Below are 23,935 nucleotides of genomic sequence, written 5' to 3'. Positions count from 1 at the left end.
ACATATTCTGTGCTTGAGAGTAAGTGTAGGAGGTGATCTCAACACCATTTGCAAGTTGTGCAGGCAGGGAACCACTTTCTCCTTTCACGATCAGGAGTCTTGTCATATCTCCTGTCACGTAAACTGAGATTTAGTTTATGCCTATTTGTATGCCACCAAACTTGAATCCTCCTGTAGGGCAGGTGTTCTGGTTTGATCACCACAGGAGACCTCAGGGGACAGTATCACACCCTAGGAAATTGCTCAGAGGGTGTATGTAGGTAAGTACCTATGTACAGAAAAATAAATAGTTTAATCCATATGTGTGTTCTTGTCAGACTGTGAGGTAATGTCTTCCATTGCTAGGTCAGATAAACTATCATGAAGAATTAATTTAATTTAAAAACAGAGACACCTCTTGGGAGAAGGGTGGTATTATATAGAAGTGAATAATCTGAACAAAACCCACTGGGCAGACTGGTCCTGGTTACTTGGTTGCAGAAGTTGATTGCTAGAGTAAGCGCATGTCCTTTGGCACCAGTTGGATATTAAATTTACTACTATTTTGGCTTTTAATGAGAGGAAAAATGGATAGTACTGCAAATAAAAACAGAGTTGCTGACATTATACTTTGTATTTATCCTGTAATGGTCCTTGGAGGCTAATCAATATGTATTTCTAAATGGCTACTCAGAGCGCAGCGGCATATCCAAAATAAAATACTAATAGTAGTATGAAATATTCCAGCAGGCTCTGTCCAGGCCTCTTTTTGCAATAGGGAAGTTCAAAAAGCACATACAGCTTGGAAGAAAAAGGGAAACACAGTCCTTATTCACTTAACTTGTTAGTGCACTGCTTGGCTTTATGCACCCATTGCTAACACATGCTGCTTTGTGTTAACGGGAAGGTGTCATCTGGTGCACAGAAGTGTAACATAGTTATGGAAGTCTACCTAGAGAAGGATTCCAGCAGCCCTGGCATGGAGACCTCTAAGAGTATCTTCTCAAGGCCAAACACTGAGGGTCTGCTGGGGACATACCTGAGGATGGACAGCAGCACAGACAACCACAGAGGTTCCTCGCAGCTGATGTGCTTACTTCCAGTCACAGGCTCGGGAAAAAAGCCAAAATAGTAGCTTATCACCTCTTGTGTGTCTTTTGGGGAGTCTTCAAATCATGAGTTCCTGGAGGCAGAAATTTTGCTCTTTTGCTTTGCCTAAAGCACCTTGCATCCTCTTGCTTATTATATACATTAGAAATAATGATAGCTGTCACTGACTCCTTTTCTGTGTTACAGCGTGTGCCATGGTCGAAAGTGGGAATGCACCAAAAATCTGTGTGATGGCACCTGCACTGTTATCGGCACAGCTCATTATTTGACATTTGATGGATTGAAGTACAAGTTTCCAGGAAACTGTCAATATGTATTAGTTCAGGTAAGACCATGTCAAATGCCAAGGAAGGTGTCTGATAATATATAAGGTGTTTTAGACCAGGGGAGAAGTCCAGTGTTTGGATAAATCACAGTAAACTTAACTACTAAGCCAGATGTATGGTAGAGGACAGCAAAGGTTATTAATGATTTCAAAGATGCCTCAAGAACTTTGAAGCTTGCAATGTATTCTATAGAAATGAATTGGGTTTTCCTGTGTCTAGCTGTCAGTCATAATTCCTGTGATAGCAGAGTGGTACAGAGAGGAGCTTTCTGAATCTCATCCCTAACAAGGAATTGTAGATACCCATAAATCCATCTTTCCTCATTCCCCACTAGCCTCTTTGTCCTGTAGTGATGGCTTACTGCCTGACCGAGTGACACAAGGAGTGATGGGTGAACCTTCCTTTAACGCATCCAGGGCACAGACTCTGCTCATTCACTTTGGCAAAATTCACCATCCTGTTCCGTTGTACCAGCCTGTTTGGACTACACTGACAATATCCATTTTCTTTGCAGCAAAGGGGAGAGGTGGATAAAAACATAGCACGCTAACATCAGCTTGTGATTTCTGGGAGCAGCCAGAATTGTAGAGTTGAATAAGATTAATGCTCACCTACAGATGCAAACCACCGTGTGTTTAAAAATGGGCATGCAAAAGAAGGATTTGTCTGAAAATTTGATCTAACATTAAATGGATCCACTGCTAATTAATAACAAAAGTATTCTGCAGTTATGAAGGGACAAGTTTCCTGGGTCGGCTACTATTTTCCCCACAGACCCTCTTCATGAGGCACATTTCTCCTTGCAGTTCTCCTTGGGCAGAAAAGTGTCATCAACCTGTCTCTGGCTAGGTCTTTGAAATATGCTCCCGCCTGGATTACCTGCCAGCTGGATTACCTTAGAAGAATGGTTGCTCTGATACTAGTGAGAGCTCTGGGTAAAGTTCTTAGGGGTGGTGATAGCATAAAGTACTACAGAACTGTTTAAATTGAAAATTTGTTTTCCTTGAATGACAAACATGGACAGCTATAGACAGGGTCTTTTTCTTTTATTGGAAATAAAACAAACCCAAAAAATTAAAAGGCCTGAGAGTCATGAGTCATCATAAAAATGCACTACTAGCTCTCCATGCGTCTCAGAAATATTTATCTTAAAAGAAAGTCAATACATTAAACTACATAATTGCTCCCCAAGAAATAGGTTGACATGATTGTAATTATTATTCGTGTGCAGTTGGGAAAACGTGAGCATCAAACTTTTTGTTCAAGACTGTGCAGCAAGTTTCCTTCTAAGCCTCCTTTCTAACATAACCTTCTAGGTTTATGTTTTTATTTTACCGTTAAAGCTGCAGAGTCTTGTTTTCACTGTTAAATCAATTAATATCTGTATATTAAGAGGTATACTGTGCCAATTGTACATCTTTAAAATATCACAGATACCGTAATAGCATGGATTCTCCCCGCCCCAAAATACCCTGCAAAACACTCACACGTGTGTGTCGCTGGCAGAGCCTCTGTCATTCTTTAAGGGTGTGGACCACACGAATATCAAAGGCTGGGCACAAAATAGATTAATATGGGAACAGTTGGCATGTCAACATACTGGCCACAGATTACAGAGGGTATTATTTGAGACTTCCTTTTTCTCCATAGATCTGTGTGTGTTTTTTAAACGTTCCACATTAATGACTCATTCATTTATTTTCATCTGATAGGATTTCTGCAAGGATAACTCTGGAACATTCCGAATACTAATTTCAAATGAAGGCTGTGGCTTCACTGGAGAAAAGTGCACCAAAAGGGTTATCATTCTGTATGAAAGTGGGGAAATAGAGTTGTTTAATGGAAACGTACGTACACTTCTCTTTCGTTCCCTTTTTTTGGAGAAAAGAATGTCAGGTTGTTTAGTAAAATGAGGCATGAATGATCTCACACTCAGTGGTTCCTGATAAAATGAACAGATTAGCAGGATTGTAATTATCCATTTTGCTCCCAGAAGTATAATGACATTTTGGTATTTCTGCTTGATGCCAACAAATCTATGTCAGATAAGAATGCTGTTCAATGCAAGCTCATATGAGGAATGCCCTTCCGGAACGTGGGAGGTCCAAGTCTATTTTAAGCTATGTGTAGTGCAAAGAAGAGTTCCTGTCCCATGACTAGTAAAGCTTCAGACCTAATTTAGCCATCTGAAGGACTGAGCACACAGGAAAAAAAGAAGTCGTAGCTTACACAAGTTGATAGTGCAGAAGCAAATATCAACTATCCTTTCCCCTGTTAAACAGTCAGATGGAAAATCCAGATGACTGGATTCTTCCTTTCCCTATCCCCCCACTGCAGGAAAAAAGCTTTCCAAGGGACAAAGTTCAGCTCTTTGCCTTGAGCACTGCAACGATTAAGACAGTCTGTGCTTTCAAACATACAGAACTACAGCGGATTATAGTGTTTCAATTGCTCACTTTTCAGAAGTACCGTGCTCTGAACTAGTATCTGGACCAGAGGTTTGCAAAAATGTTCCCAGTGAAACGTGTCTTGTTTGGGTCAACAGACAAAGCTGGGTTTTGCAAAGCCTGCGGATTGCCTGCGGATTGCTGTGTGCCACTGATGCTTAACAGGAACTTGTAAAACATGACCTTTATAAAGTGTGTCTTTTCAGTGCATCTTGACAGCATATGAACCATGCAGGCTTTTGGTTGCTGGAAGAACAAACATTAGGACATATTGGTTGCCCAACCAAAATTTTTCTACTGCTAAAGAATCCCCTACGTGGGTGAGGGTGAATAGTAGTGCAGGGTAATACTGTAGAGCCAAGTTTTGTCAGAAAACTTCTGTAAGTGACAGATTTTCAGAAAAACTGTGATTCCTTTGGACATCTCAAGAAAGGCTAGAAAAGAGAGGAGGTCATTGGGCACCCAGCAACCACAGCAGCAGGTGTTTGGATCCTGGGAGAGTATGTCCTTGCAAGAGCGAGGTCTGTATCTCAAGGCTGTCCACACGACCTTGGCTGAATTTTTAGCTGTCTTTCTAGAGAGTTTAAGGCTCAGTGTAATAATATCTAGAGCACGTTTCCTTTAGGAATAACAGCAACCCAAGGAGAGATTGGGGAAAATCAAATTCTCACACAGTGGTTACTTCCTACACTCTTTTTCCACAAGAATCCTTAGAAGCAAGCAGGAGAATCTAGTCTATTTTTGTCATTAAAATGTTTCCAAGCAGCATTGTTTTAAGATGATGTTGTTTTGAGAGCAGTTTCTAGTTTTAGAGTAAAGGGAGGCTTAATTGAAGTATCTGCATGTTACAGTTCTGGCTCACATTAAAAACAAATTACCATGAAATAATTTTTGCTTTTCTAAAACAAATAAATCTGCCAGTTTTCAAGGTCAAAAGTTTATGACTTCATGGTTGGGCAAAAAGCCTCCATAAACTTACAAGTTATGGTCAACCTCCCATCTCAGCTTTGTCTTCCTCTGTTTTTTGCCTGAGTTTGGAAAAAACAGAGACTACTATATTTAGAAGTGACGTGACCAAGTGTAACTAGACTGTATAGTAATACATTGGGCATAGGAGAAGATGAAAAAGCTTCCTTTTAACATATTCTTCCCTAAAGACGTTGAAGGCATTGTTTAGGAGATCCTTGGAAGTTGTAAACTGTCTTCTCTGAGGATAAAGGTTTCTGATAATAACCTGGAGATGAACAGAATTGAATTATAGTACTGAGTTTTTACTGATTTGAGCAAGAAAGTATAGTGGGATAAGGAAATATTTTGCCCTCAAACTAAGGAGTGTGTGAATGGTTTGTGGGCACCTCTTTCTCCCTTGCTTTAATCACTATTTGTACTGATTGAAAGTTTTAATCTGCCTCTTCCACAAGTAAGCAGTTTTCAGTTAATGCATTCATGGTGCTTAAAGTAACAGCCATGCCAAACCTTTCTCTCCAAATGTGGTTAATAAACCTATTAGAGTTCCCATTGAAAGGGGATTATGGTGTGAAAGAAAACATTTTAAATTAATCTCTTAAATTCTTGGTAGCTAGAGGCAGTGAATTTGCAGCCAGATGGAAAGAGAAAGACGCACATGGGGGAAGTGAAAATGATGGAAAATTGAAGAGACACCGAAACGAACCTCTGAGGATTCTTCCTGTTGGTGTAGCTGGTTGGGAAGAAAATCCTTCCTGAATTCAGAATCAGGCTCTGGCTCTTCAGAGGCCACTGATCAATGTGGTTCTCCCAGTTGACATTACTCTTAAACCTAAGCAGCCCTTTTGTCGCTACCTGCCTCAGGAGCACAGAACTGTCAGTTTCTTAAAAAAGATGAAATAAACCAAAATGTGATTACTCAGTGAACCATTGACTGAATACTGAACTGATCCTTAATTTGGTATACCCTGCCCTCTTTATCAGCCCTCCTTCTGTTTAGTCACTGCTTTGTGTGTCAGCATTTGTGGTGAGTGCATGTTATATCTTGGGAGCACACGGGACATTGCCACGTTCAAAATGATGGAAATGTGATGTGATTGAAGCGCTGTACTTGTATCCTAATTTTCTGTTCAGAAGTGTTGTTTCTAAGGCAATAATTTATCAACAGAAATTTTTCAGAGTAGAGACTATCCTGTAATCTGTTCCTTCCCCATAACTTGCTTACAGTTCTGCAAGTGCTCCGGAGCATCTGCATAGTGTATGGGGACTCTGTTCTCTGGAGAACAGTGTTTGAAAATAGCTGTCAACCTATAAGCATGTATCCCAGTGGGAAAGTGACCTATGTGAAATAGTAATCAGAGGCATGATTGATAGCACAGTGTGCTTTTCTTGTTCAGGTAAACATCAAGGTACCTCCTAAAGATGACAGTGATGTAGAAGTCATGAGGTCTGGCCGTTATTACATCATTTTACTGGGCAAAAGCATCAGTGTGACCTGGGATCTGGCCATGGGAGTCTCAGTTATCTTAAAAGGCAATTTCAAAGTAAGTGTTTTTTTTGCGTTACTACTTATTCTCACTAAAGAATGCACTTACCCTGTCCCTGGAGAATAGCGGTGTTTTTATGCAGACATGCTGATACGTTTCCATGGAGTATTAGGCACTTGACTGAAAACGAAGGGATTTTTTTATACCATAAGGGTTGCTTACTTTCCTGGTAGCTCAAATGTAAGGGGTAAATTCTGGGTCATTGGAGACAAGCTATGACAGAAAGTGTGAATGCTGTGGTGCCTCAGAATAATTATGCCTTGGGTGATTTCTTCTGTATTCAGGAGCAGCAGTATAAGGAGCCAGATGTACTAGTGATTGCAGTAGGACAGTCAACTCCAGGAATACAATGGGATTGGAGGGATATACTCCAAACAGAGGCAACAGGCACCACTGATCAGAATTGTTGTCTTGCTTCCTGGAGTCCTCGGGGACAGTATTGTCCTACTTTCAGCTAGGTAGAATGGGAATATGAGCTAAATGTTCTCTGTGAGAGACTATGTCTATTTTAGTGAACTTGGCAAGACTGGGGATAATTCAGTTTTTAAACCCTGTGCCATTAGAGAACTAGGCTAAAAGGACTTCTTAACAAAACCCTAAGCCAGTCTACAGATGTAAGATTTATGTATTTTGTGTTTCTTTCCCTTCAAGGATCAAGTGTGTGGTCTGTGTGGAAATTTTGATGGAATCCAAAACAATGATTTGACCAGCAGCAATGAACATCTTGAAGTAGATCCAGTTGACTTTGGGAATTCTTGGAAGGTTAATCCATACTGTGCTGATGTTGAAAAGGTGATTGTGAATGAACTGTGAAAAGTAATCAATAAGTGTTACGGTATCACTCGAGAGGGGGCAAAGAGGTTTGAAAGGATAAAAATGAATAGAAATTAACTCATTCCCCCGTATTTTTGCCAAATAATATTATTTCTTGAAACCCGATAAAAGATCAATTAACTTATTTAAGGTCTCTGTGCTGCCTGGCTTCAGATGAATATTAAAATAACTGATCTGTACGGTAAAGGCTGTTCACAGAGTCTGCCAGCCCAGATTCTTGAAACCCAGGTATAACTGGATATCTCATTTTAGAGCTTAATCTAAAAAAAACAGCTGAAACATTCAGACGGGGAGTTCAGATACAAATTTTGTACTTCCCTATCCAAACTTCTACATCCCAGATCTTAGTCTGTCCATTTATGAACATTTATGAATGTTCAGGTTAATTTCTTTCTATATAATTCTCAATCTTTTTTAAAGAGCATTCAGTTCTTATTTTCAGACTGGGGAGGCTTGAAGAGAAAAAGCAAGATACAGGAGGGGATGTAAGACCTTATTGCCATCTATCACTGCTTCTGGATTTTGAGGAGGTTACCTGCTGTCTGAAAGTGTTATCTATGACCCGGTGCTAGAGATTAGGTGATATCATGGTGTACTAATTATGCTACACACGAGATGTACTTCCTCTTCCTAAATACAGAGTTTTGAAAGAATGAAATTGAATAATAGATTTGTCTTGAGCTGACAAATAATTGTGGCCAAAAGTTATTTCCAAATCAAAAAGTGTGAGGAAACAATTTGAAGACAATTTGTTTTGCCGTCTGTAAAATGAAGCATTTCATTCGGGTGATGTTTTTAGGACTGAAAATTTTCTCTCGAAAATTCCTCTAAATTTTCAGAGCGAAAGGGGAGGAGAGGCCTTTTTTAGATCTTTCCTTTGAAGATTTACATTATCAGAAAATAAAATGAAGCATCTTTGATCACATGAAATCTTTTGGGCTAGTTTGCTAATTACATGCGAGTGTGACGCAACCACAGCGTTATCTTGCTGAATGTCACTGCTTTTGGTATGACTTGATTGTAGCACAGAAGTAGTCACAATGATGAAGGCGACTGCAGGGTAAATGCCATGTCAATACTAGTGGTCGTTGTTCTTAGATAAATTAAACGGGAGAGGGGGAGACTACTGAGCCATTCTTTTTCAGAAGTGGCCTTGGGTATTGCCTGCTGAAGACTGATCATACCCGTGAGTCTCGTGGGCGTTGTGTAGAGCCATGAATGATTGTTTTTCAGGATGGATGTTTGGTACAGTAGGACTTTCTGTCATCAGAATGCCTGTGTTAAAACTGCAGCATGCAAGTAAGGACTGGAGAAAATGTAGGTGATGGCCTGTTCTACTCTGATTTCTGCCATGGCAGGGTCTGTGCCTGTCCTACAATGGGTTGAAACTTTACTCAAAGAAACAATTTCCTTTGTCATGAAAAATTTCTAGTGCTAGCGAGTCTCTTCAGTTTGTGGAGTCCTGAGGTCCTGAAGGCAAATCTAATGAAATGTCTGCTTGTCTCTTACAATATTAAGCCCAACTGGGCACAGACCTCGATGTCTCCGCTGTGTAATGGAAACATAGTGAAGCAGATGATGGTAGAAACGTCATGCAGCATTTTGTCTGGGGATCTCTTTGAAGAATGCAAGAAACTTGTGAGTATTGAGTCACGTATTTCACGTTCTTCAATTCTGCATGATCTGTGCCGACACTGATTACAGCTGAAGGGAAAAGTATGGTTGTGCTGACAGCACACAGGACTTGGAGGAGGCTGACTAGTTGGCATTCTCATCTCCGACCCTGTCTCGTAGCTGATCCTTCATGGGAAAATGCAGGATAGGGGCTAGTAGTAAGCTACTTGCTTGAGGGAAATTTTAACCTAAAGCCCTGAGACTGGCATGTGAAGTCAAGCACAAGGGTTGAGATTTGAGGGGAGGGGGAGCTGAGCTAATATAATGCCGTTCAGACCGCAGTCTACCCAAGCTGCTGCACAAGAGGGTTATGGGGCCCCAAACCATGTGAATTTAATCCATATGTTGACTATAAAGGGGCAATAAATGCTAGTGGCAATAGCAGCTTTGAGGATGTGGCCCAATTCGAGTCGTTGCTGACATAGCAGGAAGATCTGCACTAATTTATGTGGCACCTCAACTCTTAGCAAATGGAGCAGCCAAACCATCTGAAGTTTGTCTACAAGAAGGAGATGAAGGGAATCACTGAGTGTACTGTAGCCCGTATTTCTGTTTTGTAGGTGAATCCTGAGCCCTACATAGATATTTGCATGTATGACACCTGTGCTTGTGAATCTATTGGGGACTGCGCTTGCTTCTGTGATGCTATAGCAGCCTATGCACACGTCTGTGCACAAAAGGGTGTTGCTGTTCACTGGAGATCACCAGCTCTGTGCCGTAAGTACAGGGTAGATGAGAAAGAAGCAGGTGAAAAGGTTCAAGCTTTTGATCAAACTGTTGGCTCAGATTGTTCTCATCCAGCTCCGTTCCCACCGATGTCCAGAAAAGTTCACTTTGATAGGACTGGGTTAGCAGCTCACAGTGACATTTCCACTCCCTTTTCTAATTACGTTCAGAGCCATACCTGGAAAAACCATGCTCTCCGTTAAGGGCTATAATAATCTGTGGTACAACAAAATCTAGAGAAAGAAATGGTTTCTGTAATACTATATATTAATTAAAGCTTAAAGTTTGGGTTATTTTGCATTTTTTTAAATCAAAACCAAATATCTCTGTTTTATTATTTGAAAAAAAAAAGAAAGATCTAAATGTGAAGTGCCCTACCTTGGTTATAGTAAAAAAAAAAACCAACCCCACACCTAAATTTAAAGATGGAAATCTTTCTATGTGTATGTGGTCCGCTTTATAGCAAGTTTGGTGTCGTAGTTCTGAGAGATGTGATGAATACACTCTGGTTTGACTTTTTCACCTTTGATTCTTCCACTGCGTAGCACAAAGCTGCGAGGACCTGAACAAACAAGAATTAGATTATCAGTGTGAATGGCGATATAATAGCTGTGGACCTGCTTGTCCTGTAACATGCCAGCACCCACAGCCTTTGGAGTGCCCCCTGCACTGTGTGGAGGGATGCCATGTACACTGTCCTGCAGGTAAGTCCACCTTTGGCTTTAAGCAGTTACTCATCTTTTTCAGCTATGCTCCTGGTACTTGTAGGTATTGCCGTAGAGTTGGGTTGTTTGTTTGTTTGTTTGGGTTTTTTTTTAACATCCTAAGTGTTCCTATTGCATGGAAAGAGGTTCGACAATGCAGAAATATTCACAGATTTGTAAAGCATGGAGATTACAAAAGACTTAGATGTAGCGGTTAATTCTTTACCAGGCTTACTGATGCGTTTTCATCACAATTTCTTACTCCATAAGGAGGGAGGTGGTTAGACATCCTGGCTTGAGTTTGTGTAATGAGCACTCTGTGTGTGGAGCATGAAATGGTGCCTAGAAGAGAGGGATGAAAGAAACACTGACAACAAGAACGAGAGAGAATGTGAACAGGGTGGTAAGGAAGGAAGACAGGAGGATTAGAGTCTGTGTAGCAACAGATATTGTTGACTCTGTGGTTAAAGGAGGGTATGAATTTGTGCTGGACGCTCACAAATGCTCTCTTTCAGAGCAACTACCGCAGTAGGGGAAACCCATTGCCTTGACCTGCTTAGTCCCTCCAGGGCTCTGATACTCCTGAGAGTGCCCAGCAGGCATCCCCCCTGTGAGCCTGAGCTCTCAGCTTAACTGTTCCCAGCAGCTATCTCATAGAAAAGGGACAGGAAAAAATAATGGGAAATATGGGGTATGGAGAGGAAAGACAGACAGAAAGGGAAGGAATGAAAGACAAGCAAAACTCAGATGAATAAAGAACTCCTAAAGACAGAGTGAAAAGACATGAAGGCAAAGAAAGAAGGGATTTTAAGACCCAAAATAGCTATTCTGAGTCCTGGTATCTCTGATCAGGGTGAGGTGGGGGATACTGGGAGAAATAAATAATATACATGTGAAAAGGAAAATGCCATTTTCTCATCTTCAATGTTTTGTTTTAAAGATATAGTCATGTTCTGTATAGTTTGGGCTGTTGCAGGTTATACACTGGGTTAAATGCGTCCAATATCTAAACAAAAGCGGTTATGAAGGATGGAAATACTTCTCTGTGTCAAGCTGGCAGTGGCCATAACACAAGCACAGTACTCAGAATGCTTGAGCCCAACTTGGAAGCCTTGTTATGTTTTTGTTGTTGTTGTGTTTGGTGGTTGTTTTTTTTTTTTTGTTTTTGTTTTTTTTTTTTTAGTGGGGTAAATGGGATGATTAGTTTTGCAATTCATGAAAATTGGCATCTTTATACTACTTTGCTATTTTGAAACAGGGAAAATACTTGATGAACTGTCCCTGGATTGTGTCAGTCCAGAAGACTGTCCCGTGTGTGCAGTTGGAGATGTCAAGATCCTGCATGGAAGGAGAACAGTTTTGAACAGAGACGATCCACAGCACTGTCAGTCTTGGTAGGATGGGTTTATGCAGTGAAAGAGTGTGCATGTTGAGTCAGATGAAGGCAGCGAGATGAAGCACATCCACATGAATAAGTTTTTTGGATGTAACTTTAAATACACCACTGAAGATGAAGCTTGGAAACCATCTTTTATGTCAGTATCCCTTCACATAAAATCTGAAGCTGAAGTTTTTCAGTGACAGTAAGGATTATAGGATGTCAGCTGAATTGAAGCAAGTGAAATTCATAAATTCCTTTCAAAAAAGGACTTTTCCCATGTGTAGGTGGCCCTGTTGGCTTCAGATGCTCCACTTCTTTTTGTGTAAGGTGTGATTCAACATCAGTAAAGCCACCAGACTCTTTTCTTCTGCCAGTACTAAAAAATCCTGTGTATCGTGCAAGATCTGAATGTGCGCTCAGTCTAGAACTTGCTGAGATGATTAGCAGTTGGAATGGTGCACTACTATTGGAAAACCAATTTCCCCAAGATTTTAAGATGATATACAGTGGCCTGATCCTGCAAGCACACATTTCCAGATATGATGAAATTAATGGCAGGGTGCACAGTGCTGCAATTTAAATTCAGTACACTGAATTAAATAGCATCAATTTTAATTCTGTCTACTGCCTGGTGGCATATTATGCCATGGCCTGTAGTATCTGAAAATTTGGTATTCTTCAGATGTCTAGACCTCTGCTGGATACTTTCGCTAGTCATTTGTAACGCTTTGAATACAGGAGAGTTTTCCATCTTGTAATTTGACTGTATTTAATAGAAACTGAGTTGTAAAACTGTAGCAACTATTAGCCCAGACTAGCACCTTAGCTCCATATGCCCTGAACCTCACAGAAGCTCTGAATGGGTATGAACTTATTCCTGTCCTCTTGCCAGGGTTAGTGTATGCCTGTGCTATAAACCTGGGGCATGAGACTGTTAGGCTAATTAATTAAGTTTTTGTTGTTTTTTTTTTTTTTTTTTTTTTTTTGAATTCCACCAAGAGGTCAAAAAAAGAGTCTTCATAAATGAGTCTCTGTTCCCTGTTTTTTGTAATCCTTAATAATAATTTATCTTAAATGTTGATACGCTGGCTGCTGCTCACAAAAGATTTCAGAACATTAGGAAAACTTACCTCACTAGGGAAACATCCTTTTGCATAGCTGTCACCTAATTTAGATGCCTACACCATCTGTACAAACAATAGAAAATATTGCACAAAAATGAATTTTATAGCAAATATCCAAAGGAAATTGGAAACTAGAAGAGGCTCGTTCATATTCAGATTAAAATAATAAATCTTCTGTTGCTATACGCTAATGCCAAAAGTAGCTGTGCATTCTTCAATTAGGAAGACACTAAAGGCAGTCTGAAAAGAATATAATGCTGGGAGAACTTAAATGAAGGTGCCACGTGTAAAGTGAAGTCTTTTGCTTGAAAATGGCACCTTCTTCCAGTGCTGACTTGTTTAGTTTGTGCATCCTGGGTTTTCTCTGGCAGTGAAAACAAACATTTTATTAAGTCCTTGCTCTTTCATAGACTTATTCTATTTCTTGGACTGTCCTGTAAGACAAGGAAAATGCACTGGCTGAGTCTGTACCACTCTGTGTGAGCACAATCACGTTCTTTGCACTGATAAGTGAAGGAAAGAGTATGACGTGACCAGGAATTAGAAGGGCAGAAGTGTTAAAGCCTTGCTAAAGATAGAAAGAGATGAATTATAAACAAGTTCCTAAAAGGTGGAGGGTGACAGAGGTGAAAACTCTCATGGTGGTATGGAAGGATGAATAGTGGAAAAAGCAGAGCTGGGAAAAAAAAAGAAAAATGGGAGCTGAGATGGAAAGGGGAAGAGAAAAATGTACTAATGGAGGTGAGTAGAAATGTTAAGGCAAGACAAATAGAGCCAGAAGGAGATAACAGCTAGAAATGAAATACATCATTTGATATGAGAAAAGGGACTGAAACAGGGAACACAGTAAATAAGAGGAAGATAAGAAAGGAGACATGAAAAAATGGAGGACGAACATGTGCCGAAGCTGTACTCCAAACAAAACGAAGTCAGGAATAAGAAAAGGAAAGCAATACACTTTAGAGGTAGAAAAAAAGCTGTTTGTTATTTTCATGAAGGTTAAAACCGAGGTAAACCTAGCCTCATCGCTGAGTCTGTTAGGTCGTATCAGAGCTAAACGCATCTTTCCTTTTCTACTTTGTGTTAGCTGCCTCCAGTTTGCCTCATGTTTTGTCTTCCTTGTGAAGCAAACCAGATCTGCCAGTTCAGTCCACCAGTGGCTTGTAAACACCTGTATTGCTCAGGCTCAGTGGATTTCTAGACAATTTCCACAGATTTTACACGTTCTGCCAAAGGCTGTTACAAGGATCATTTTCTCTGACAAACACGTCAGTTTGTCATGTGTTTCCTGGATCTAAAGAAATGTGTATGAACATACAGGATTTAGCTGTACAAGACCTCGTGGGGAGTTGTGGGGAGGTATGTTGGGGGAAAAAATATCACTCACGTCGTGTTTTGGATTTGCTGTGCTTTTGAGATATTTAACTGCTCCTGTTTGGGCATTCTTTTATTAGACGTGGGTGATGTGTTATTATAAGCACTGGTATTTCACAGTTACTTTTGTGATTTTTGTAGTCTCTGTGAAGGGAAGAACTTAACCTGCGTAGCCTGTGAACCAGTGGACAACACCGTAACACCAACACCTGCTACAGAGGAGGACGTTGAACTGCCACCCAGCGAATACTCATGCAGCAAGATGATGGACTTGGCCTTCCTAGTGGATGGCTCCAATAAACTGTCCGAGGAGGACTTTGAACAGCTGAAGACTTTCATAATTGGCATGATGAAGAAACTCCACATCTCCCAAAAGAAAATCCGAGTGTCAATTCTAGTGTATAGGGCTGGCCCCACGATCTATCTTGGCCTCAAAGATATGAAAACACAGTCCCAGATGAGAAAAATTGTCCAAAACATAAAATACACAGGTGATGAAGTAGCGTCTGCCGCTGAAGTCCTTAAATACACTGTGTTTCATGTGTTTGGAAAAGCAGAAAGGACCAATGCTGCCAGAATTGCAGTGCTATTTATAGCAAGCAAGTCTCCAGGAAAGCTCCGCAGCATCCTCACAGCTTTGAAGAATAAAAAAATCACAGTAACACCTGTGGGGATTGGACCGCATGTCTATCTGGAGCAAATCAGGTTCATTGAAAAGCAGTCACCAGATAATAGAGCCTTCCTAATGAACAATGTGTTAGAGCTCATGGATAATATGGATGTCCTCATTGATCATCTGTGTGATCTTGGACCCGAAGAAAGCTCTCTGTTACAAACTACATCCACTCCAACCATATCCAGTGTCTTATTTCCCCCGTGGGGACTCACAGCACCACCCCCCTTTTCAGAAAAACCCACTCGCAGAAGTCTGGACATTGCTTTTATTGTGGAAGGATCTGACAATGTAGGGGAGGAAAATTTCAATATTGTCAAGAAGTTCCTTGAGAAGGTGATCACACAGATGAATGTGGGCCAGGAAGATATTCATGTTACGGTCATGCAGTATTCGGAGACTGTCACTCTGGAGTATTCCTTTAGGGAAATACAGTCAAAGCAAAGTATTATTGAGAAGGTGAGGAGCATACCCTACCAAGGAGGGAAGGCTACCAACACTGGAAATGCCCTTGATTATATTTCTAAGCACACATTTACAGAAGTGAATGGGGGCAGGCAAGATGTTCCTCACTTGGTATATATGGTGTCATCCAGTCCTTCCACTGATGTCATCACACGACCTCCCAGGAGCATAAATGTTATTCCCATAGGCATAACCCCCAATGCAAATATCCAGGAGCTCAGAAAGATCAGTCAGCCTAATAACCCAATTATCTTGCATAGTTATAGCACACTTATTGAAGAAGCACCCGAGCTAGTGCTGCAATCGTGCTGCTCCTCTAAACGCTGGACAGAAATTTCAGGTAAAGCTGGATGTATTTTCTGTGTAATTTCTTTTTTCCTCTGTCCTGTCTCCTTCATTTCCCTCTTACGTCACGGAAATTTGAAGCGTTCCCATATCTTCATTTGGTATCGTGTTGTCCAAATGCCCAGGAAGGACCATTTATCTTCACTGAAGGCTGAGGATGCTGCCCCAGTTTAGCAGAACTTAGCACAGCCTGCAGCCAGCCTTCTGTAGGCTTAGAAGTCCTTGGATCCACCTGTCAGTAAAGCACAATAGATTTTGGATAGGTTGGAGGGTGACAGAAGAGAAAATGTTATTCTTATCTGCCTGCCTCAAGCAAGTTAAAAGTATGCTTCATCTATTCTGAGACTTCATTGTCTTTGTAGGGTTTTTTCCCCCTTGTTTTTTTTTTGTTGTTGTTGGTTTTTGGTTTTTTTTTTTTTTTGTGTGTGTGTTTTTAGGGTGGTGGTAGTGTATTTGGTGTTTTTGTTTATTTGGTTTGTGTGTGTTTGTTGTTGGGGTTTTGTTGTTGGTTTGGTTTGTGGTTTGTTTGCTGTTGTTTTTGTTTTAGTCTCCTGAGAGTTAAATAGCATTGGTAGAAAAAAAGAAATTGAAACACCCATGTATCCCACTGTATATAAATCTCAAGGTTTCCATTAAAGGAACATTACTTTTTTTTTTTTTTTTTTTTTTTTTTTTTCCCAAAATGCCCTTTCTGCTCCTATCAATAGATTAGCAGATGCTACTTCTGGTTATCATGTATAATTAACCTTATTTTTTGGTGGTGTTGTTGTTGTTCTTCCCCCCCTGCTTCTTAGAGTTGTGCAACAAACCAATGGATGTCATGTTTCTTCTGGATGGAAGTTCCAATATTGGGGCATCAGAGTTTGAGGAAATGAAAAACTTTGTGCGGGCATTTATTGAAAGTGTTGTGACCAGTACGTATCTGTGTTTCAAACACATGAAGATGTTTTGTATCCTTTTGCTTTTACAGGACAAAAGAGATTATAAGTATAGGCTTTTGTTATTTTTTTTAATTTTTATTTTTAAATTTTTGTTAATTTTTATTTTTAAATGCCTCAGAAAAAATTTCAGTGAATATTGGGCAATCAGGTTAATAAAGCTTTTGGTTCAGATGCAGTTCAGTTTCTGCCCAAGCCAAGCTGTTCTGGTTCAGGTGAGTAAAGGTTTGACATCAGATTAATGGAATCATGTGAGGAGGAATAGTTCTGATGAGCACTTCCCCTTACTGCTCTACTAGACATAAGAAGTGTTGTGTGTCGAACAGGCAAAGACGCCCCTGTCACAGGATGGAGATTGAACTGAACTCTGTGGCAGAAAAGCAAAATACCTGTTTGTTTTTTGTTCAGTTCTGCCTTAGGTTCAACAGGCTTGAAAACAATAGTTCCAGTTCAGTTCTGGTTCAAATAAGAATGGATAATTCAGAGGGTTTTTGGTTCATGGGCTGCAAGGTTTTGGTCATTGGAACAGGCTTTTCTGGTTCTGACCAGCCCTTTTTGGCTAACGTAGGGTGCTGGAACTGACTTTTTAAACTTTATTTCCTGACCTGTGTTGGACGGCAGACACTTTTTGGGAGTGCTAGACTCACTGAGCTTTCGGAGTACGTACTGATGGAAAGCACACGTCTGGTTAGGTCATTCAGCACAGAAATTATCAGTGCAGCCACCCTGGCAGAGTGCGGTATATCCTGCACATACATGAAGGGACCACGTGGCACATGTAAGTTAGGACACTGTGCCCTTGCACCCAGTCCGTTCACATGGCAGGGGCTGCACAGGATCCTGTGTTTTCCCAGGAGCACTCGTTCTAACAAACTTGGATTTTTTTTGATCAGAATTGTACTTTTTCAATTCATCATTAAACCGTTTCCATGGAGCAACTGCTGTTGGTGTTTCCCACTGGGTGTTGACACGTTTGTATTATGTCTGTGCTTCCAAAAGAAGTGATTAGCAGCACCTGTACTAATTGGAGAGGTCCTAGAGGGAAAGTGTAGCATTTCTGTATGTCTACAATAACTTAGATTTTTTTGGAGATTGTACATGGAAGACACGGTTTCTGATAACTGTGTACATGCACGGTATAGAGAAGCAAGCCGAGTGAAATTAAACAACAAACCAACAGACAATTTATTTTAGCCTAGCTATTTTCCTTATCTTTGAAGCCTGTAATAGCAAATGTTACATCATCAACAGGACAATAATAATGTAGCTATGAAATGATTCCTTACTACAGCCTTGATTTTAAAATCTCTAAGATGACCATGGGAAACCTGTAAAGTGTCATGAGTAAGCTATTCAATATCGATATAGGGCTGCAACATTTGAATACATGAAATCCCAATTATTATTAACTTTGTTCATAAATGTTTTACAAAGTGTTGATAAAGAATAATATGCTATATACATATCTTCAGCATACAGCAGAAAACCTAAGACCAGTTGATCATTATAAACAGTGTATTGCCCAGTTCAGTTCTGCAAGTCGGATATTTATTAGCTATCTGTATCGACCCTCTGTTAATAGTTTTATTTGTACTTCTTACATGATGTACATCTTACATGATCTCTTTACAGGGAGATCCAGGATGTCAGAGAATAGCAGAACTTGGAATTTCTCTTAATTCTGCTCCAAGTCATGCTCCCTAGGTGCATTATGTCCCATGATGCAGCCTGATGTATGTCACTCAAGTGATGTATGACAGAAGGATATTTGGATGAAATGTAATCATCTGGGAAGCTTGGCCCATCAGACAAATGGGGCGTCCAACTACCACTCTTGCAAAACAATGTGCACATTAAAAAAAAAAAAAAAAAAAAAAAAAGAAGTCACGATGTTTAGACAATTTTAAAATGGAAAGGGAATATTTGGAGATCAATGAAATGAAATTCACCAATCATGGTCAAATTGATATGAGGTTAAATGCTGGTTCCTGACAGATCAACTGTTTCTAGCGGTATTTGCATATTTTTTTCACCTGGGAATAGTTCAGTTTTGGTCTTTTGATTGAAAATGCAGCTTTCAGATGCTGGTGAAGAATCCCTGTCTAGTTGTGCTCAATATAAAATGCAAGCATAACGTATTCTTTAGATTTATTTTTAAACAGTTGTATGCACTGCTTAAAATGTTTATTTTTTGCTTTCGGCTTCAGGCAATACTTCACTTCATGTGTCAGTTCTCCAGTATGCCAGGGAAAATAATCTAGAAATTCCATGGACCGCGCCTCAAGAGACTGAAAAGCTTGTAGAGATGGTGCAGTCCATTCAACAAAGGGAGCAAGGTCCTACCAGACTAGGTGAGTAATTATATGGATGTTGATGTTTAAACAAAAGGGGAAAAAAAACCCAGAAATGCTAAATAAAGCCTGGCCCCAGTCACCAATTTATGTGATAGTGTTCTGCAGTAGGACTCAGGTTTTTTTAGTTCACTTAAATCTTTATTATATGCGCATTCCCTGGTAAAGATTCAGTTTCCTCTATTAAAATGTGTCCATAAATTAGTCAAAATAGGGTTTAACTTAATGTCTTTTAGAAAGAAAAAGGCTGGTTTCTTTTTAGCCTTGAGGTAATTTTCAGGATTTACATTCATTATCTTCCAAGCAAGCAAAACGTAATTAAGAAGTAAAGAGTTTGATCATTAACATTTCAGCATCGATTAGTTGATTGGCCATTTAACAGCAGAACTACTTAGGCTGACTTCAATAGCTGCCCTCACCAGGTGTTTGTTCCTCTGTGCTCAGCCAGTGTAACCCATCTGGTTGAAAAATAACTTAGTAAAACAGTAGTTGTGTTCTGGGTGGTTCAGTTCCCTCATCCAAGTTGCTGTGATGATCCCACAAGGACTTGGGCTGGCACAAGGCTGGGGGTGGTGCCAGGGAGCAAGGATCGCCTAAGGCAGCGCCTTAGCTGAAGAGTTACATGTGAAACATCATCTGCTGCTGCAGACAACTGCATCCTGAAAAGCATGTCCACTTCAATTTTCATGTGCTAAAACATAACACAGATTTCCCACTGGGTCTGTGGAAAATTAGTACACACACATGTATCGGTTGTAGGGTTCAGCAAAAAAAAAGATTCTCCTACGGTGTATCTGATCTTTCACCAGATACCCTGAGAATTTTGTTGTTCTGGACTGGAAATACATTTGCTCTGGCAACCACCTAGCATTAGGGTCCTATAAGAGTTGAGGAGTACGCACATTTTTAGGGTCTTTGGCCTACTTCAGACTGTAAAGAGTTATTGGTACAGAAAAGTGAGAAATAAAACCTGACTTCCATAGTTCGCAGGAGGATTAGCCATGATTGCTTTCTCAGCCTGGAGAAATAAAAATACCAGATGGCTGATGAGACTTCTATAGGCTCGTTGTGGGATAAATTGTTACGTACAAATAGATAAGTTTTGTGAAGCTGTCCATGTAATGTGTATAGTAAGCCACACTCAACTACAGGATAAACAGAGAAAACACGGCCTTTGGGAAATGAAATGGGAGAGGCAGCCACATGACAGACTCGTTAGTGATTTGTTTATGTCTCATTGGAAAATGCTCAGAGACCGTGATGAGGGATGTGGTATAATGAACCAAAATGGAATAGAGCAGAAGTAGTTCCTCCCAAATGAAGTAATGAAAATAAGTCACTGTGGTCCTGTCCCGCACCTTGTAACGTGTGTGAATTCAGCTGACTGCGTAGGAGACCCAGCATCCCTGGGAAACGCACGGTCATTCATGTCACTCTGTCAGTGCTCGAGCCCCTGGAAACACAGAGGCTTCTTAAAAAGTGTAGATGGCTCAGCCTGCGTGATGCACTTCCCGAGGTAGCTTTGGGAATTTTTTTTCTAGCCTATCGAGGGCTTGATCAGGATTTACCTATCAAAAATATCGTTACCATCAGACTGGCGCTGTTTCTTCCCATTTGTGCTGTCTTCCTTATGGTAGAAACACAATCCTCCATTATCCTTGTTCAGTCTTTGCTGATACAAATCATCCAATCTCAGTCAAAAAAAGCTGAGATCAACAGTCGGCTTTTTTACCACAGAAAGGGTTCCCTTTTCTGTTTCATTTTAACCATAGTGAACTCCAGGAGAACGATACATTTTATTAGTGAATAATGAAAAACTACAGAGTATTTGTGGGCAAAGAGAGAACAAAAAAAGAGCAGCATATACCACAAACCTTTCCCATGCTTATGCAATAGGATAACATCAGGCAAGGTTTGGCTCGAGTAACCTACTGAGAAGAAGCTCTGGGGATATTCAGACATCATGAAATTATGTACAACTTCACATAAGAAATAACTGGGAAAAAGAAAACTCACTGCAGGCAAGAGCTGACTGTGTAAACCTTCATTGAGCTAGAAGACTGAATGCAAGAGAACTGAGAATCACATAAACATGCCTCTGTTTAGCATTCGGGGTATTTGGGAGAGTCATTGAGCAGTCCCTATAGTAAATACTGCTTAACACTTTATAAAAACATGATTTTGCTTGCTTATACATTTACTAAAAGTAGCTCACTTATGCTGACGTTTTCCATGCCCACTGCCTGCCTCGGAGTCAAAATTTGGAGGAAGTATGATCCATAAGGCTCAACTCTATTAAAAGCATTGTTAGGGGGGAAAAAAAGTGGGACTCCACCCCCTAATGAAAGAAAATTTAAAATATTTTCACTGAAAATTTCTGTAGATACTAACATATTTGAATAGTAGCATTCAGCTTTACCTGTCATCATTAAGAAGGTGTAAATGTTTCTTTTCTAACCATCCCCTTTGGTTTAGTAAACAAAAGCCCACCATAGCACTTTTTAAAAATTCAGATCTCTGCCCCGAGTGATGTGATCTATGCCAAATTTTCAAAATCTTGCCCCACCATCACCCACCCAAGCAGCGGCCCTGGTCTAAGGGTTTCCCATCCACTGAAAGCCAGAGATCTTCCTCACTTGCTCCCCCATTGCTCTTCCTGAATTGGTGGTGTCACCTCCTTTCTGAGGCCAGTCTTGAGTACCTACTAGTCTCTTCCCTGAGCTGTTTTAATTCACTGTCCTGTCAGATTTTTGGGTTTGCTTGCATGTTTTTTTTAGTTCATTTCTTATAAGATCTGTGAGTTGAATGTGGTCCTGGTGGAGCCCAGCATCACCAGAACCCCTTGGTGGGAAGAGAAATGCAGGATTTGTGACCTGCAGGGCCGAGACAGCAGAGGATAGGATGCGGAACCTCGTAGCCTGCTCCTTTCGGTGGTGGTGGGCTGGTGGACTGTCAGATCTGTGCTGTTCATGAAGAGTTCAGCCCTTCTGTTAATTGGCACATGTTAATGCCAGAATATCAATGTGCTAAGAACTGACTGCTTAAAGCATCGATCTCTGGGATCAGTTTGCAATAGCTAATTTGTTTCAAAACTAAAAGAAACTGCTATTTTCCATTAAAAACCCCAATTCAATATCAAGTCAAGACCCTAAATTAAGATATAAAGACCAGCTTCAGGATTATCATCACAGAGGGTTGTTCCTAATTAGACAAGTCCTTGGTTAAAGAGGTGTCCATGGTCCAGATACTGCTGGCGTTTTCTTTATCTCTTCAGGTGCTGAGGAACCATTTCTTTTTTGCTTCTTTCCCAGGCAGCTTTCAGTACTTGTGGGTGATTAAGACTTCTTGTAGTACTTTTTCTTTTTCGGTTGAGATGTTGCAGAAGTGTTAGTGAAACCACTGAGGCCACTTAAGGCACTGATTCACAAGTTCCCGGCAGGAACCTCCGCCTAACTGGAATCCCCTGTCTGTCACAACTCCACAGACCCTCACGAGGGCTTTACATTTTATTCCTCATTTCAGACAAAATTAAAGAAAATAATTGCAAAGGTTGCTTTTTAGGAAGTTTCTGCTTTCCCTGAGGCACCCACCAAATCATTAAATGTCTGTACATTTGTTTATTTTCCTCCAGATTGGCTTACTCGGAGATGAATCTTGGTTTTTATTTCTTGGATGTATTTCAAATATTTCTAGGGCACCTTGTGCTCTTTCAGTTCATTCCATGATGTTCATAATTGCTCCCAATCTAATATCTGCGATTCAGATTAACATGCCTTTTTTTTACACATTTTTTTTTCCTCCTTTATCCAAATCATTAATGAAATTATTCAATAAGGCAGAATCTAGTGCAATTCCCTGTGGACTCCCAGTAAACAGTTCCAACCCTACTCAACAGATTGTCTTTTGTCCTTAAAGCTTGTTTATGTCCATCTAATCAGCTTTCAGTCCTTTCAGGAACCTCTACATGAACCATTCTGAATTATTACTTCAGAATACAAGTCTAGTCTGGCTTGAATGTGCATCAGGTGACTTTAAAAAAATTTAAAAATTATTCAACTAATTAGTTTTTATTGAATAGTATTGTTGAAGGCCACCAGACAGAGGTTATTACAAAGTCTTTTCTGACTGCAGTTCAGCATCAGATGTTCATAGTCTTAGCTGAGAGGAGAAGTCTGTGCAGTGATGCCATCCCTTCTCCATTTTCCTCTCTGGCTTTGTAAGACACCTTCTGTTGCATTTGCGTTAATGATTATTTGAAATAACTTTAACGATTATTTGAAATAACGTGACTTTTGTTTTGTACTCTATAGCGTAGTCAGGAGTGTATCAGCACTGAAAGATGGGGAGAAGATGCTATGCTGTGGTGGGAGCCTTCGGAATGGCCGACCCACCCTTTTTAAAGTAGCCTATATAGATCAATGTGGGTTTTGTTTCTTTCTTTTTATTTATTTGTGTTTTTTTCCCTGGACATGTCCAGGGAAACAATCATGCCCTAATGACTGAGCTGAAAGGCTGCTGGGGGCTCAGTGCTTCTGCACGCTAGTCCTTTTTGTTCAGTTACCCAGATAAATGTTTAGATGGTCAAATTTGGGAAGGGGGTGTGTGTGTGTGCGTGCATGTGTGAAATTAATTGTGGCAGTTATGCCCGTCAGGACCAGCATAAGTGTAATGTGTTAGGAGGCAGTAGGAGAAGAGAGGGCAGGAGGTCAGGGACAGATGACCAGACATGCATTCTCCATCAGATCTACTGCCTCTGAGAGTAGATTTATTTTTTTTTTTTTACTGTGTGTCACGCTGCTCTCAGCTCACTTATTCTCCTGCATGTGATGAAGGCTTTTGGCTTTAAGACTTCCATCTTGATTTCTTATGGGTTGTATGCCTAATGCCTAAAATACACATGAGTATAGAAGTCATTCTGCTTCCAAAGCCCATTTGTTGCCTTTTTTTTTTTTTTTTTTTTTTTTTTTTTTT

At 40.3% G+C, this 23,935-nt stretch overlaps 1 protein-coding gene across 1 annotated transcript in view; it reads left to right on the top strand.

Moving 5' to 3' along the window:
- Nucleotides 1–23,935, top strand: part of VWF (von Willebrand factor) — a 147,194-nt gene that overhangs the window by 58,143 nt on the left and 65,116 nt on the right. Inside the window, exons 21-31 of the mRNA XM_026867575.1 lie at nucleotides 1,276–1,414; nucleotides 3,128–3,262; nucleotides 6,226–6,372; nucleotides 7,027–7,167; nucleotides 8,728–8,847; nucleotides 9,444–9,600; nucleotides 10,155–10,313; nucleotides 11,572–11,707; nucleotides 14,334–15,670; nucleotides 16,470–16,589; nucleotides 18,821–18,964. Coding sequence (XP_026723376.1) covers nucleotides 1,276–1,414; nucleotides 3,128–3,262; nucleotides 6,226–6,372; nucleotides 7,027–7,167; nucleotides 8,728–8,847; nucleotides 9,444–9,600; nucleotides 10,155–10,313; nucleotides 11,572–11,707; nucleotides 14,334–15,670; nucleotides 16,470–16,589; nucleotides 18,821–18,964 — 2,735 coding nt within the window. The remainder of the gene's footprint in view (nucleotides 1–1,275; nucleotides 1,415–3,127; nucleotides 3,263–6,225; nucleotides 6,373–7,026; nucleotides 7,168–8,727; nucleotides 8,848–9,443; nucleotides 9,601–10,154; nucleotides 10,314–11,571; nucleotides 11,708–14,333; nucleotides 15,671–16,469; nucleotides 16,590–18,820; nucleotides 18,965–23,935) is intronic.

The sequence above is a fragment of the Athene cunicularia genome, assembly GCF_003259725.1.
Source record: "Athene cunicularia isolate RWA chromosome 1 unlocalized genomic scaffold, athCun1 chr1_part2, whole genome shotgun sequence".
In the NCBI taxonomy this organism is placed as follows: domain Eukaryota; kingdom Metazoa; phylum Chordata; class Aves; order Strigiformes; family Strigidae; genus Athene; species Athene cunicularia.
Note: the sequence above shows the minus strand (reverse complement) of the source record. Positions and strands in the feature narration are given on the sequence as shown.